Source organism: Salvia splendens, chromosome 7, assembly GCF_004379255.2.
Source record: "Salvia splendens isolate huo1 chromosome 7, SspV2, whole genome shotgun sequence".
Taxonomy (NCBI): Eukaryota; Viridiplantae; Streptophyta; class Magnoliopsida; order Lamiales; family Lamiaceae; genus Salvia; species Salvia splendens.
In genome coordinates, this window is record NC_056038.1 from 14,187,761 (window position 1) to 14,201,293 (window position 13,533).

Here is a 13,533-nt window from a genome sequence, read left to right on the forward strand (position 1 = left end):
AAGTGAAACTCATTCTCCACTAAAAATACTGTAATTACTTTTTCACTCTACATCTCTCTTACTTTACCAATTTTGCATTAAAACTCATGCTGAATGCGAAGTGCATATTCTTTAAGGACGGAGAGAGTATTACATATGATCTATTGTTAACTTGAACGGTGTTTCGTTGTCTTCACTGTCGGAGAAACTGGCGAGAAATTTTGGTGAGAATCAGAGGCTTAAAAATGGCGAAAATCGATGGTAAAACTCACCAAAAGTAAAAAAAAAATATTGTTTTAAATGACAGAAAAATCGTTCATATCCACAAATATTCTACGTATTACATCAATTTATCAAAGAATTTGAGTACTCCATTATCTATGAAAACCGAAAAAAAGGTAGAAAATACTATACGACACCAACTTGAACTATGCTTCCGTTTCTTATTAACTGAGTGACAATCTTGGTTACAAATGGTAAAAATCGCTGGCTTCAATTGCTGGTGAAAATGGTAGAAAACCATTCTCATCCATACTAGTAAAATTTACGGTTTTGGTGAGAGATATGTTTAATTGAATTTCAGGCTAAATGATCAATAGATGTTAAAATTCAACAAATACGGGTAAAAATAGTTCTAAAACAACGGAAATGTATCCTTCATATTTTAGGTGCAATAAACTGAAACCAACAAATTTATTTGAACTTACGATTATTACCAAAAAAGGGGGTGTCTGCAGGCATAGCTTTGGATGGTCTCTTAGATCAATCACGAAATTCTTTCATGAATGCTTCATGGAATTTCGTGAGACGGCTTATGATGGCCGGAATCCGGTCCTCCTGCGGTAGTATCGTACACCTAAAATGCAACGTCCCAGCCGCCTGTCCGAAGCCAGAGCCAGGAACAACTACTATCCCCGTGGCATTGAGGAGACGACGAGCATAGAACGTATCCGGGGCCGTCTTGGCAGCTTTAGCCGCCTCTACCGCCTTCTTTGGCAACTCAATCCGCGGAAATAGATACATGGCTCCTTCTGCTCGGTTGCAGCTCACTCCTTCTAAGCCATTCAACGCGTGTTCCAGTTGCTACACATCGCCAACAATCGTGATTCAAGACAGGAAAGGAAATTGCCTAAATCGCCCTTTTTTTAAATATGAGTTGAAGGCTAACTAACCTGCGCACGCTTAGCCAACGAGGACAGGATTGCGTTTTTCTCTGCTGAATAAGACTCGTAGCATTGGTCTCCGGCCTAAACATATTACAAAAATGAGACGTGACCGCAGTTTCTAGCAAGAGACAGTACTAATCTTCTTACCTTTGGTGGGCTCATGACAAGACTTGCAAGAATCTGTCCAGATATGTTGGAACAAAGGTTGACTGATGCCAGTTTGTATATCTGCTCCCTAACCTCGGGGCTAAACCCGGTGATCTCCATGTAACCTCCTCGTTTCCCACATTCTCCGTAATAGCCTGGGGAGGAGAAGAACAAAAAAATTTACATATAGATCTTACAACATGCATAAGAATCTTCAAAACTATACCTTTGGAGACGGACTGGAACGAGACCAAGGTAATATCTTTCTCCCCATAGCCCATTGACCGCGCAACCTTCTTAAAAGAGTAGAACTTCTTGTCCGGGACATAAACATTTTCCTGGTAAACCTGCACGCAATCATCCTCCGAGTATTAGCCTCGTCTAGAAGCCTTTAAACTACTAACTCGACCTGAAAATCGCACTATATTGCTTTTCGGGATATTAGACTTTTATCACCTCATCTGCGAGAAGAACAAGTCCTTCCTTCTTACAAAACTCCACAATTTGCTTTTGGTTGTTTTCAGCCAGAACCTTTAGACATATCAAATGTTAGACAAGGTTGTAAGAGATGAAAAGTTGTCGTCCTATATAAGTGTACCTGCCCGGTAGGATTGCCAGGATTTATAACCACCAATGCCCGGACACAAATGCCCTTAGATTTGGCTGTTTCAAGCTGTTTCTTAAGCTCCGAGATCTCCAGCCCCCATCCTGTTGCTTCATCGAGATAATAGGGGACCTACGAAACATTGTTGGATAAATATGTCTGAGAACTTCATTTGTTAGCTTGAGAAAGATGGTTAAACAGAATCTTATTGAAGAAGGGAGAGGCGATAATATATGGTGATACATACGAGAGTGCCTCCATGGAGGGCGATCGAAGCAGAATAAAGAGGGTACTGAGGAATGGGACAGAGAATGCCATCTTTTTCAGACCGTATCAGTAACTGCATCATCATGTGAACCTAACAAGAAAATGGAAGAATTTTATTTCACGGTTTTACTGAAGCTCAAGCGTAAAAATTTGGGAAAGGTAGTATAATTTATCTGTACCGCGGGGCTTGCACCATCAGTCAGGAAAATGTCATTAGGATCAGATGGGAATCCATCACGAGCTCCAATACCAGCAGCAATTGTATCACGTAATCCTTTGACACCCTAATCGTGTAGTTACAGGAAATGTTCGATATACAGTCTCAAAATACTGATCAAGAATAACGATTCCAGCAAGAAGGAAGTGTTACCTGACTGTGACTATATGCACCAGTTGCCTGTCCAGGAATTTGACTTAAGATCTGAGATGCTCGTTTTATGGAATCATCGCTACAAAAAGACCACGATGAGAAAACAGAAGACAGATTCGTTAAAAAGAAAGATGGAAAAACAATATGGTTAATGGTGGCATCACATAAATCACAAAGTATTACTGTCATTTTCAAACCAGAACTAGTTATTTTGCAATTGTGATGCATGCTTTAAACAAACTTTAACTTATTTAGAGCAACATTCAACTGTAAAATTGACACCACTTGATCCAGTTTCTTCTGTACACAACCATTTCTTTCACCTCATTCATTTTCTAGCATATCATTGCACATCTAGAGACTAGAACACATTTTTCTCACATCACTACAATTAATCAAAACTACCAAAGATAAAACCATGATCACCATTACATTGCAAGAACATGAAGTCCAACTAGGTAGCAAGGAGAAAATCCACACACACTTCCGAACTCCATAGTTCTTTGGGACAAAAACGATATGAACGGTAAACCAATATCATTACCTAAATAAACTGTGTGTTTCAGATTTATCCAAGAGAGCAGGATGGTCACATAAAGCAAGGACCTGAAAAATCAGAATGTTTAGCGATAATCGTAAAGATGGAACGTCTGGCGATGCATCATCCTCACCTCACGGAAAAAAGTGATTGGCTTCTGGCCAAGAGATTGTGGATTTCCAATATTGCAGTAGAGTATCTACAAAGATGACCAAACACTAATAAACAACGTATTATAGCAAAGGGAAAGTCTACTACATAATGAAATCAGTATAGTACCTCATCGAAAGGATGAGACTCGGGGTTGTTTTTGAGATCTTCTTGTAATTTCTGCGCAAGAATCACGATTTCTCCACGAACAGCATACTCGCACTCCAACACCTTCAAAAGAATTTGTATTGTTATAAGTAGATTCACAAAGCAGTATCTTGAAACAAATAAAAAAACATTATGTGCAGAAAGCTAAGATCTTGAACCAAATAAAAGTGATCAAGATACAATAATATCTTATAAAAATGATAACTTGTCAGCAAGAAAAGTGGTAACATAAAATAAAATATCAATCTTGATGGAATATACATAAACAGAGTAATGAAATCAGTAGTCTCTGGCCACTCACATCATCAGCAACTCAATACCACTGAATTCAATAATAAGATGTGTGTGTTTGTGTGTGGATGTGTATATTTAATACTCCTATTTTGGATAATTTGTATGGGACAAAACATCAAAACGCCATGGGCATACAACTCAAAATGAACTCAAACAATTAGAGAAATAAAAACAGGACAAATCCCAGATCAGGAATTGACAAAAATGGGAAAAAAATCCCAAAAATGTTACCTTGGGATTGATTGTGTCGCGAGTAACAGGAGTAGAAGCCATTGGAGGAAAAGAGAAGCAGAGAAGGAAGACAAAAGATGAGATTTTTGGAGTAGTGAGACGCTAGGACACGTTTGAGATGCGGTGTAAAGATGGAAATCAGAGGAAAAGAGGAAATAATAAAGCAGCCTTATTTGTAGAGGAGAGGTTGGGTCAAATTGGTGCAAGAAAAGTAAAAAAGAAGAAACAGCGGCGCAGCGTTCGACATCTGTTTGTCCAATGACTTGTTGTCCAAACAATCCACGTATAATAAATTCCAATCCAACAATAGGGAAACCAATCTAGAGTTATTCGTGTCAGAATCGATTCCACGTCATGTTACATATCTCATTTCGCACGTGACTAACATGCTATGGTCACTCACACAAGAATACCAATAAATATGTATCACTCGTATTATAGACAACATTTGTGGCACAAAAATTGTTATACCATAATATTTGACATACTAGGGAAGTATGAAAATTCATCAAAAATTTTAGTCTAAAAATAAGTATTTAATTTGAAAGAAAAAGTGGTGGTTTAATTAATTGTCGCCTATATTAGTATTTTTTTATCTCTCTATTTTATCTTTAATTGATACATGGTTTATTAATTACACGTTTAGTGTCCATATTAATTAGTTTTTTTTAAATGTTATTTACTTGCTTCATAATATATCATACTCAACTCATGAATGAAATCTAGCCTTAGAATGGGCATGATATATTACGAATACCAAAAAATATTGTACAATTATATATATTTGATGTCAACTTTGAAGTTTCAGCATCAGGAATCAGGCTGCCTAATATTCTAACCAATGTTTTAAAAATCGGACCGGACCGGCCGGTTCGACCGGTCGGACCGCGAACCGGTAGGTAGTCCGGTCCGGTTCACCCCTTTAAACCACCACTGCATAGAACCGCCGTGAACCGGTGGAACCGGCCGGTCGGACCGGTTGGACCGTGAACCGGAAACCGGTTTTCTATTTTTTTTTCAAAATTTTTTAAAATTTGTTGTTGGTAGAGGTTGAACTCATGTCCTCTCTTCTAGTTAAGAAGACATCTACCACTCCACCACATGGGCTCATTGAACAATTTAACCATTAAATATTTTTATACATTAACCATTAATTTTATCTACAAAAACCAATAATTCATTTTAATTTTATTATTCTTTAATATAATTGTTAATTATAATATATATAATTATCATCCTTTATATTTTAATGATGCTCTATTTACCACCTATAATATTATTAGTACCATATAAGATTCATTATTTACTATAAATAAATTTTTTATATTACATACTTAATTTATATACCCTAGCTATTGACATTAATGAATAATCTTATCTAAACTAATTAATAAGTACTTAATTCGTATTTAATTATATATTATTTTATGAAATAAATTTTCTTAAATTAATATAAACATTATCTATTTTAATACATGAAATATTAAATTTTTTATCTAGACTAACTAATATTAAATATATATATCTGATTATATTTACTAAATTTTAATATTATTTATATTTATACATCACTAGTTATCTATAAGGTTTAATGTTTTGTGATATATTATTAATTGTAAATCATTTACTAAATTTAATATATTTTTATATATTTTTGCAACAATAAAACGGTTAGACCGGTGGTTCGACCGGTTGGACCGGTTGAACCGTGAACCAGTAACGTCGCCGGTTCGCTTGCCGGTCCGATTTTTAAAACATTGATTCTAACCATGTCCGCTGGATCTATGAAGGGCTATGAGCTATCGTATGGCTCCTTTATATCTGTTATTAATACACACAAACACTATTTTAGTTTTAAGTTTTGCAATATGTCAACGTTATAAGTAGACAATATTGTAAGAACAAAAGTAAATTGTATTTAAATTGATTATAATTCAGTACCATCTTACAAAAATATATTCATAAAAATAGTCGAAATATATTTACAAATATTTTAATAAAAAAAAGGTGTTACCTTTTTTGGAATGGAGAAAATATTAATGCTACAAAGGAAGAACTCAATCTAAAATCTAAATCAATACTCCTTGTTAAATATAGATTATTTACTTTCCTTGTTATTGTAGAATATAAGTTTATATAAAGAGTTAAATGGAATTAAGTTCAAATTTAATGATAATACAATATTGTCTCTAAAATATAAAAACTGCTAGAGGTTAAAGTAAAACCGCAATCTTTGAATATGTAGAAAACAAGATTCACAAGTGTGCATCTACAAAATATTACATAGGTCCGGTGTAGACAACAAAAGGAAAGAACAAATAAGAAAAGGAAAAAAAAAGTAAGAATGGTCGACTTAATTTTAGCTCTCCATATATTTCAAAGGACATGTATGTATTAATGTATATCCAGAATGAACCTCTATTTTGATGTTAATTGACTAGGTTGATTGAAAGGCCACATTTGTTGAAGGCAGCCAAGATGGACCTTGAATCAAGGATTCCACATTATATTTGGAGGCCTCAGCCGGGGTCATGGCGGGCTTGTATCCAGCCCACATGACCCGATTGGCAGTAGCCGAACCCAAACCCGAGTTCCGATACTCCCCGTAGAAAATGGAGGCGGGTGGATCCACATTTGCCACCCATGAAATCCAGCCCTTGGGATTCAAGAATCCACCAATGTTAGTTTCCATTATAACTGTAGTTGAGAAATTTTTCCACGGACGGCCCAAATACGTTTGGGCCGTAAGGGTGCCCAATGGGCTTATTGTGCATCGTTGAATGGAAATCCCAGTGTTCTGGTTTGGGTCAATCTTGCCTTGGGCTGTTATTGTGACAAATTGATTGGGCATGGGCTGCCTGGGCTGAATGTTACACCCTTGGAATACGACGGCCGCGTTGCCGAAGATGAAGTCGATGGTGCCCGCGACGTCGCAGTCGCGGTAAAATTGGCGGTTGGAGTGTGGGTAGAGGGTATCTTGGAAGGCGTTGAAAGAGCACCGGTAGTAGACTGATTCGTCCGACCCCGATCGGAAGGCCACGGCCTGGTGCTTCTCTGCCCCGGCCGTGTTCTTGAACGTGATGTCTCGAGCGATGAATCCTCTTCCGGCAATTGCTGCGGAATCATGCATAAATTAGTAGCTCGCCAGTCTATTTTATTAACTACTACAATAATTAAATGCCTAACCAACAAGTATTTATCATAGGCTTGCCCTACAAATTGGACTACTTGGTAACAACATTTATAACGCAGCTGCCACAGACTTCAATGCAACCTCAAAACTTACTTCATTTGTCCACCATTTAAAGAGTCGTTTTGCCAATTTTGAATTATCCACGATTTATAGCATCATTTATTTTATTCCATTTTTTGTATGCGGACTCCACATTCTACTAACTTTTTACACTCACAATTCATTATAAAGTTAATATTAAATATGAGTCTCACATTCCATTCACTTTCTCTCTTTACTTTTCTTCACAAAGTCAAGCAATTCAAAGATGTTTTAAATGGCTGATGGAGTACTATATATGACTAGAATTTAATGAAAAACTAGAAATGTTGTAATTGTATAAACTAAAAAATGGAAGCATCTTTTAAACTCAAATTATCTCCACAAAACTAACTTTTAATAAAATGATGCACATGGTTGGGGATCTAAAAGCAGTGGTTTTGGAAAAACATTTAGGTGGCGGGGAACATAAATCACATGGAACTTTGATCATCACTATGTTGTCTCCTTGTGGTGAAGACATATTTCCTAACAAATTTTATCTAGTCTAGTATAGAAATACTCTAATAAGCAATCGATTATTAATGCATGCTGCAGCTGCTGTGCTCTGTATGTTGATTGAATTGCATTAATAGTAAAACACAGCAGAAGAGTAAATATCGCATTAATTATTGATCAACTTACCAAACGTGGCCGTGGAGAAAGTCGAAGTTCCGTCGACGAAATTCCGGCTGCCTGAAATAACGGTGACGCCTTTCCCATCTCCGTAAATCATCACATTCCAGCAAGACTTATCCATATCGATATTCTCCACGTACTCTCCGGCCTTGACGTATATCACAAACCTCGCGTCACTCTTCTTCGGCACCAGCGCCACCGCCTCCGCCACGCTCCTCACATTCCCGCTCCCGTCCGTCGCCACCGTCACATTCGGCGCCGGCCGGATCTCCTGCAGCATCCGCCTGTCCACCCACTCCGGCACCTCCCCCAGCAGCCGCCGGTGGCTCGGAATCTTAAAATCCCCAATCACCGCCACGATTTTGGTGGCGATGGCCAGGCTGTTGCTCGCGAATTCCGTCGAATTCTTCATCAAATCCCTGATTTCGGCGGCGAATTCCGCGTCCGCCTCGTCCAGCGCTTCGAGGCACGTCTCCTGATTAGTCGAGGCGGCGCTCAGCCACGTCCGGAGGTCGTCGATGCGGGAGCTCAGCTTCTTCCCTCCGCCGCTGCCGCTCACGGCAGAGATCGTGTCCTCCAGCGACTGGACGGCATCGTTTAGCTCCGATTCGCATATTTTTAGGGCCTGTTTGGCCAGCGTGTTATTTTCCGCTCTGTCAGCATAAGTGTTGGAGAAGTTAGCGATTTTTCTGAGAGAGTCCATTGCCACCATCAGCGAGAGCTCGAAGATTTTGGCGGGATTTGTTGAGTTTGAGGAGTCGAGGCTGGAGATGCATGACTCCCTGTACTGAGTGACGCTGCAGATGGACTTGACGGCGGCGACCTGAGCCGCGGCGACGTCGCCGGAATCTTTGTTGGTGCTTTTTTTGTGGGATAAAGTGGCGGCGACGACGCCGATGATGAGGAGGAGGAGTAGAAGGAGGGAAATGGAGAGGACTATAGCGCGTTTTCGAGATTTTCTTCTGAATGCGGCTTCTTCGAGCTCGTCTACTTTGCCGTAGCCCTTGAAGGAGTTGACGGAATCCATCGCATATATTTGAAGAATGAGAGTTTTTACTTGTCGGGTGGTTTTTTTTGTGTGTCTGTCCTCCCAAGCTTTACTATCTATTTATAGAATATTTTTTCTATTTTGTTAGTTGAGTTCCATTTATTAATAATATGGAATTTCATGTAAAGACGTCAGGATTTTTGGGGCCCAAATTTCCGTGTAAGAATATTTTATAACTGTAACTAGAGACAAAAATTAATCATGTAGTTTCTATATAGTTTAGGGTTTGAAATTTTGAAAGGATTATTTGTATATTTTTTGAGTTTATAGGAGATTTGGCTCAATATTCAATAGTACTCCATAAAATATCAATAATTTAATGAGATTGTATAATTAAAAAATAAATATATATTTAGTAGGGGTCTTAAGTTAAGCTTAATTAAGCCCCTTTGCATCCGTAAGGTGTGTGTCTGCATTTGTTTGTACTTATAATTTCAAATTATTCAAATGATCATCATTTGAAATATTACTTCAATTATCTACGAAATAATATCCAATTTTGTTATTTCAAAATGTTTATGATTTACACATTTAATTTAATATGTGGACCTCACATTATACTTAATTATTATATTCACATTTCATCATATGTGCATAAAAAAGTGACTCATAATCTACTAGTAATTTTTTCTCTCATTTTTGCATTCTTTTTTCTTTACATGTATTAAAGCTTGCGATTAATTAAAATTGGATTTTATATTTCAAGATTAAATATAGATTATATTTGGTTCATGAGATTGAATCCCACAACTCAATCATAGATGAATGATTATGTGATAATTAGTCATGATCACCTACTTCAACTAAAATAACATCACAACTCAATCCTAGACTACATCTTAATTATTTTGTCTAACAAACCGATCAACTACCAATAGTATAATGCATTAAAATCTCTCATGAAGATGTCTGTTTTACTTTTATTAAGTCTCGTATATTAGATTAACTTTAGAGGTTTGGACTTTATCCTCTTTTATCTTTTCTCAACGTAAGTCTACTATATTATGGGATATTTGGACCTAATCAGATACGTCCTGTCCTAGTGAATAATACTAGTATTATTTAATGTTCTTGATGTATATTAATAATATAAATAGAAAAGCATTCAAGGAAAAATCTTGTATGATTTTCAAATTTCAAGTCACCCACTCTTCTAAAGATGATTAGGGCATGATTTCGCAATAGAAGGATGTATTGGAAGCACGTTACAGAGAATAGCAAATTAGACGTAATTAAATTATTCGCAATTATATTGTATTAATTTTTGAAGTATATGCATATTCATAGAGGCAGCTGCAAGTTGCAAAGAGTGGGAAATAGCAAGGGTTTGGCCAAGTAGCATTGGGGTTGGACTTCACTAGCTACACAGTGATTAGTGGGTAGCACATTGAATTCAAATGAGATAGAAAAGAAAGAAAACAAATAAAAAAGAGAGAATGATCCCAACCCCCAGCTGTATCGATAGATAAAGATATGATTATGATTCCCTCATGAATGTATAATTGAACGCGTCAAGAGATACTCTTCGACATGTCCATTTCAAAATGTCCAGTGCTATCTTTCTCTCCTTTTTACATTTCCTTTTTATTTCTTTTTTCTTTGCCATGTTATATCCACTTGATGGTTGGACGAATTTTTGATAGTAATAAATGCAGTAAAAAAGATATAGATCACGACACAAGGAATTACGTGGTTCGATTTACTGAGGTAAATCTACGTCCACGGGAAGAAAGGAGGGCAAGATTGTATTGTTTGATCTGGTTTACAGCTTACAAATACAGACTTGCTATATGATATTTGATGTCTAGAGAGCCTTCTCCTCCTTCTTTAGTCTATCTGATCTAAGTTCTATTTATACATTGAATTAAGATCGTGGCTTGCATCACCACTAACTAGGTCGTGGATGTCGTGGAGGTCATGAGATCCTGCATGGGTCCACTATCTCTTTGTTTGGTCCGCTATCCTGCATGAGATCCTGCATGAGTTGACACCACTAAATAGATCGTGTAGTGGAGGTCGTGGAGGTTCTGCATGAGTCCACTATCTCCCAGTTCGGTCGAATACTGAGACCGAACTGCTGAACAATTGCCGAGCAGCTTTTGCCGATCTGAGAGTAGAGCTTGATTGCTCGGCTTTTACCGAGCTGTAGGCTGGGGCCGAACTCTTTGGTAATGCCGAACTGATACTCTTCCTTGGGCTTTGGGCTGATGGGCCGTCACTGCTATTGGGCTTGTTTAGTACGTACCCCATCACTACCCCCCCGAAAAGCGAAGTGAATCACTTCGGTGAAGCGAGTCACTTCGGCATTCTGGATAAAGGTACGGGGGAGGCTGACGTCAGGGGACGTGCCTTGCGCGTGACTGCATTAAATGCGACAGTAAAATCCGGCCGTTGAATCCTGAAAAGGTGGGATTCGAAACGGTGCGATGATTTTGAAATCTTCTCCGAATCTGATAAATACGTCCTTTCTTCATCATTTGAACACTTTTGCTATTGCTTCTTCTGCATTCTCTCTCTTTTGCGTAAAAATTTCCTTCCGCTTTCAAGAATTTCTTCAGAATTTCTTCAGACTTTCAAAGAGTAAGAACCATGTCTTCTTCTTCTTCTTCTGAGTCAGGTAGCGGTAGGAAAGGGGGTAAGGGGTCTTCTAGCCGGAAAGAATCCGGGGAGAAGACCGTAGAGTATTTTCACAGCATCTTGAGTAAGGATACTGTGATATCCCTACACGAAAAATATTTTTTTCCTGGGGGGAAGGTTGCGATTCCCGACGACCTTCATAGGGCTGACTCGCCGCCGGAGGGTTACGCCACCGTTTATGAAGCCGGCTTGGAATGCGGGCTTCGTTTCCCTCTTCCCCCTGCCTTTGTAGAGCTGCTTGATTTTTTTCAACTCCCTTTAGGTCAGGTGACTCCGAACTCTTGGAGGCACTTATCGGCCTTTGCTACCGAACTGCGTAGGCTAGATAAGGATCTGTCTCTGAGGGCAATCCTTAATTTTTTCCAGTTTAAGAGAAAAGGATCTTGGTTTTACTTGATCCCTTTACAGCCTTTTAGGGCCTTCTGCAAAACCAAGTGGCCAAAGTGGCAACATCGCTTCTTTTTTTATAATAGGACAGCGGCTCCGGGCTTTCCCTGGAGAGGGCCGAAGTCCGTGATTCCTCATCCTCGGTTAGAACCGTTGGACGAGCTCGAGGGCGAGCTCAATAAGATTCCTATGATTAGGAAGCAGTACCTGGAGTCTGAGCTCGTCAAGGGCGACTTCGTGTTCGACTCCTCGTCTTCGGACGAAGAGACTGAGGGTGAGGACTTCTTTTTTGTGCCTTACTGCTTTTGTGGCGAAAACTAACCTTGCTTTCTTGCTTTTTGGCAGTGAACTTGCTAAATAAGATTAGCCGCAAATCCTCCGAGCTTAAGGAGCCGGAGAAACAGAAGGCTACCAGCTCGGCGCCTGATGCCGAGAAGAATCCGAAGAGGCAGAAGACCTCTTCTTCGGATCCAAAAAAGCCGGAGTCCACTTCGGCAAAGGGGAAGGGGAAGACCCAGAAGCCCCCAAGAGCGCCGGAGAGAGACATCGTCTTGGCGCCCCCTTCGGAGCATGTCTGTGAGCCTTTTGCATGGCCAACGGACTTTGCCGAGGTAACTTCTCTTCTTGATTCTTTGGCTTTGCTTCTTTCCTATGTTTTTTTTGTGGCCCCTCTGTTGACTCTTTCCTTTTTCCATTTTCAGAGGAATAGCATGCTCAGCAAGCTCGTCGCAGTCGAACTCTCTAAAGCGTCCAGCGACTATGCTGAGATGCAGAGGAAGTTGGCGGCTGCTCGTCACCAGGCCGAACAGGCTAAGGCAGACTTTGAGAAGGCCAGAGCTGCTAGGATCTCGGCCCAGAATGAAGCCCAGTTTGCCAAAAACCAGCTCATCATCCAGCGAGAGCAGACGAAACGGAGGGATGCTGCCGCCGTGGTTGCCCAAGGGGAGGTTCTCCGTGCTTTCGCGGAGAAACTCTTTCTGAGCAATCAATTTTCGGCCTTTGTTGGTGATCTGCTGAAACTGATGACCGATAATGCCGAGCAGGGGCCCGAAGTCGTCCTGCCGCTGTACGGCCGAGAGATAGCAGCTCGTCTCCAGAGTCTGCCGCTCCTTGAGGAGCTTGCTTCGTCCTCGGTCCTGCTTTCTGCTGACCGAGTTCGTAGTTGCCGAGCTGACCGGGACGAGAATATGGAGGCTATCTTTGCCTCCTTAGGGCCAGTTTCACCCGCTCCAATTTTCCACGGAGAGGGTGAGACCGAGCAGCTTGATCAGCAGACCGGAGACGGGCAGGCCGAGCAAGAGGTGCTGCAGATCGGTGATGGGGGCACCGAGCAGGCTGGGGGGAGCAGGGAGGCCGAGGCTGAAGCTGAGGCAGACAAGGAGAAGGAAGCTGAACCTCACCGAGGAGCCGGAGACGAAGCTGGCGGAGTATGATTTCGTCTCCCTTCTCTTAGTTTAGTTTCTTCCTTGTTGTAAAATGGCCTTGAAGCCCTCCTTGTGTAAAAAAATTTTTTTCTTATGAATGAAAAAATTCTTCTTTCTACACTTGTGTCTTCGTATAGCTTTTCGTACTCTCTTTTACTCCTGTTGTGGTTTACTACCTGCTCAGTAAACTGAAATGCCGAACTGACATAGCTG

General features: G+C 39.9%; 2 protein-coding genes across 2 annotated transcripts; both read right to left on the bottom strand.

Annotated features, from left to right (window-relative positions):
• Positions 1-546: 546 nt before the first annotated feature.
• Positions 547-4,099, bottom strand: LOC121741509 (alanine aminotransferase 2, mitochondrial-like). Its single transcript, XM_042134289.1, has 13 exons — positions 3,915-4,099; positions 3,351-3,452; positions 3,205-3,270; positions 3,078-3,139; positions 2,534-2,612; positions 2,343-2,447; positions 2,144-2,254; positions 1,891-2,028; positions 1,749-1,823; positions 1,519-1,639; positions 1,293-1,447; positions 1,152-1,226; positions 547-1,062 (listed from the first exon to the last, which is right to left on the bottom strand). The coding sequence occupies exons 1-13, from the start codon at positions 3,954-3,956 to the stop codon at positions 742-744; spliced, it is 1,452 nt and encodes a 483-aa protein (XP_041990223.1). The 5' UTR covers positions 3,957-4,099; the 3' UTR covers positions 547-741.
• A 2,028-nt stretch (positions 4,100-6,127) lies between these two features.
• Positions 6,128-8,917, bottom strand: LOC121741508 (pectinesterase 1-like). The gene is made up of 2 exons (XM_042134288.1): positions 7,831-8,917; positions 6,128-7,028 (listed from the first exon to the last, which is right to left on the bottom strand). The coding sequence occupies exons 1-2, from the start codon at positions 8,849-8,851 to the stop codon at positions 6,352-6,354; spliced, it is 1,698 nt and encodes a 565-aa protein (XP_041990222.1). The 5' UTR covers positions 8,852-8,917; the 3' UTR covers positions 6,128-6,351.
• Positions 8,918-13,533: the final 4,616 nt, after the last annotated feature.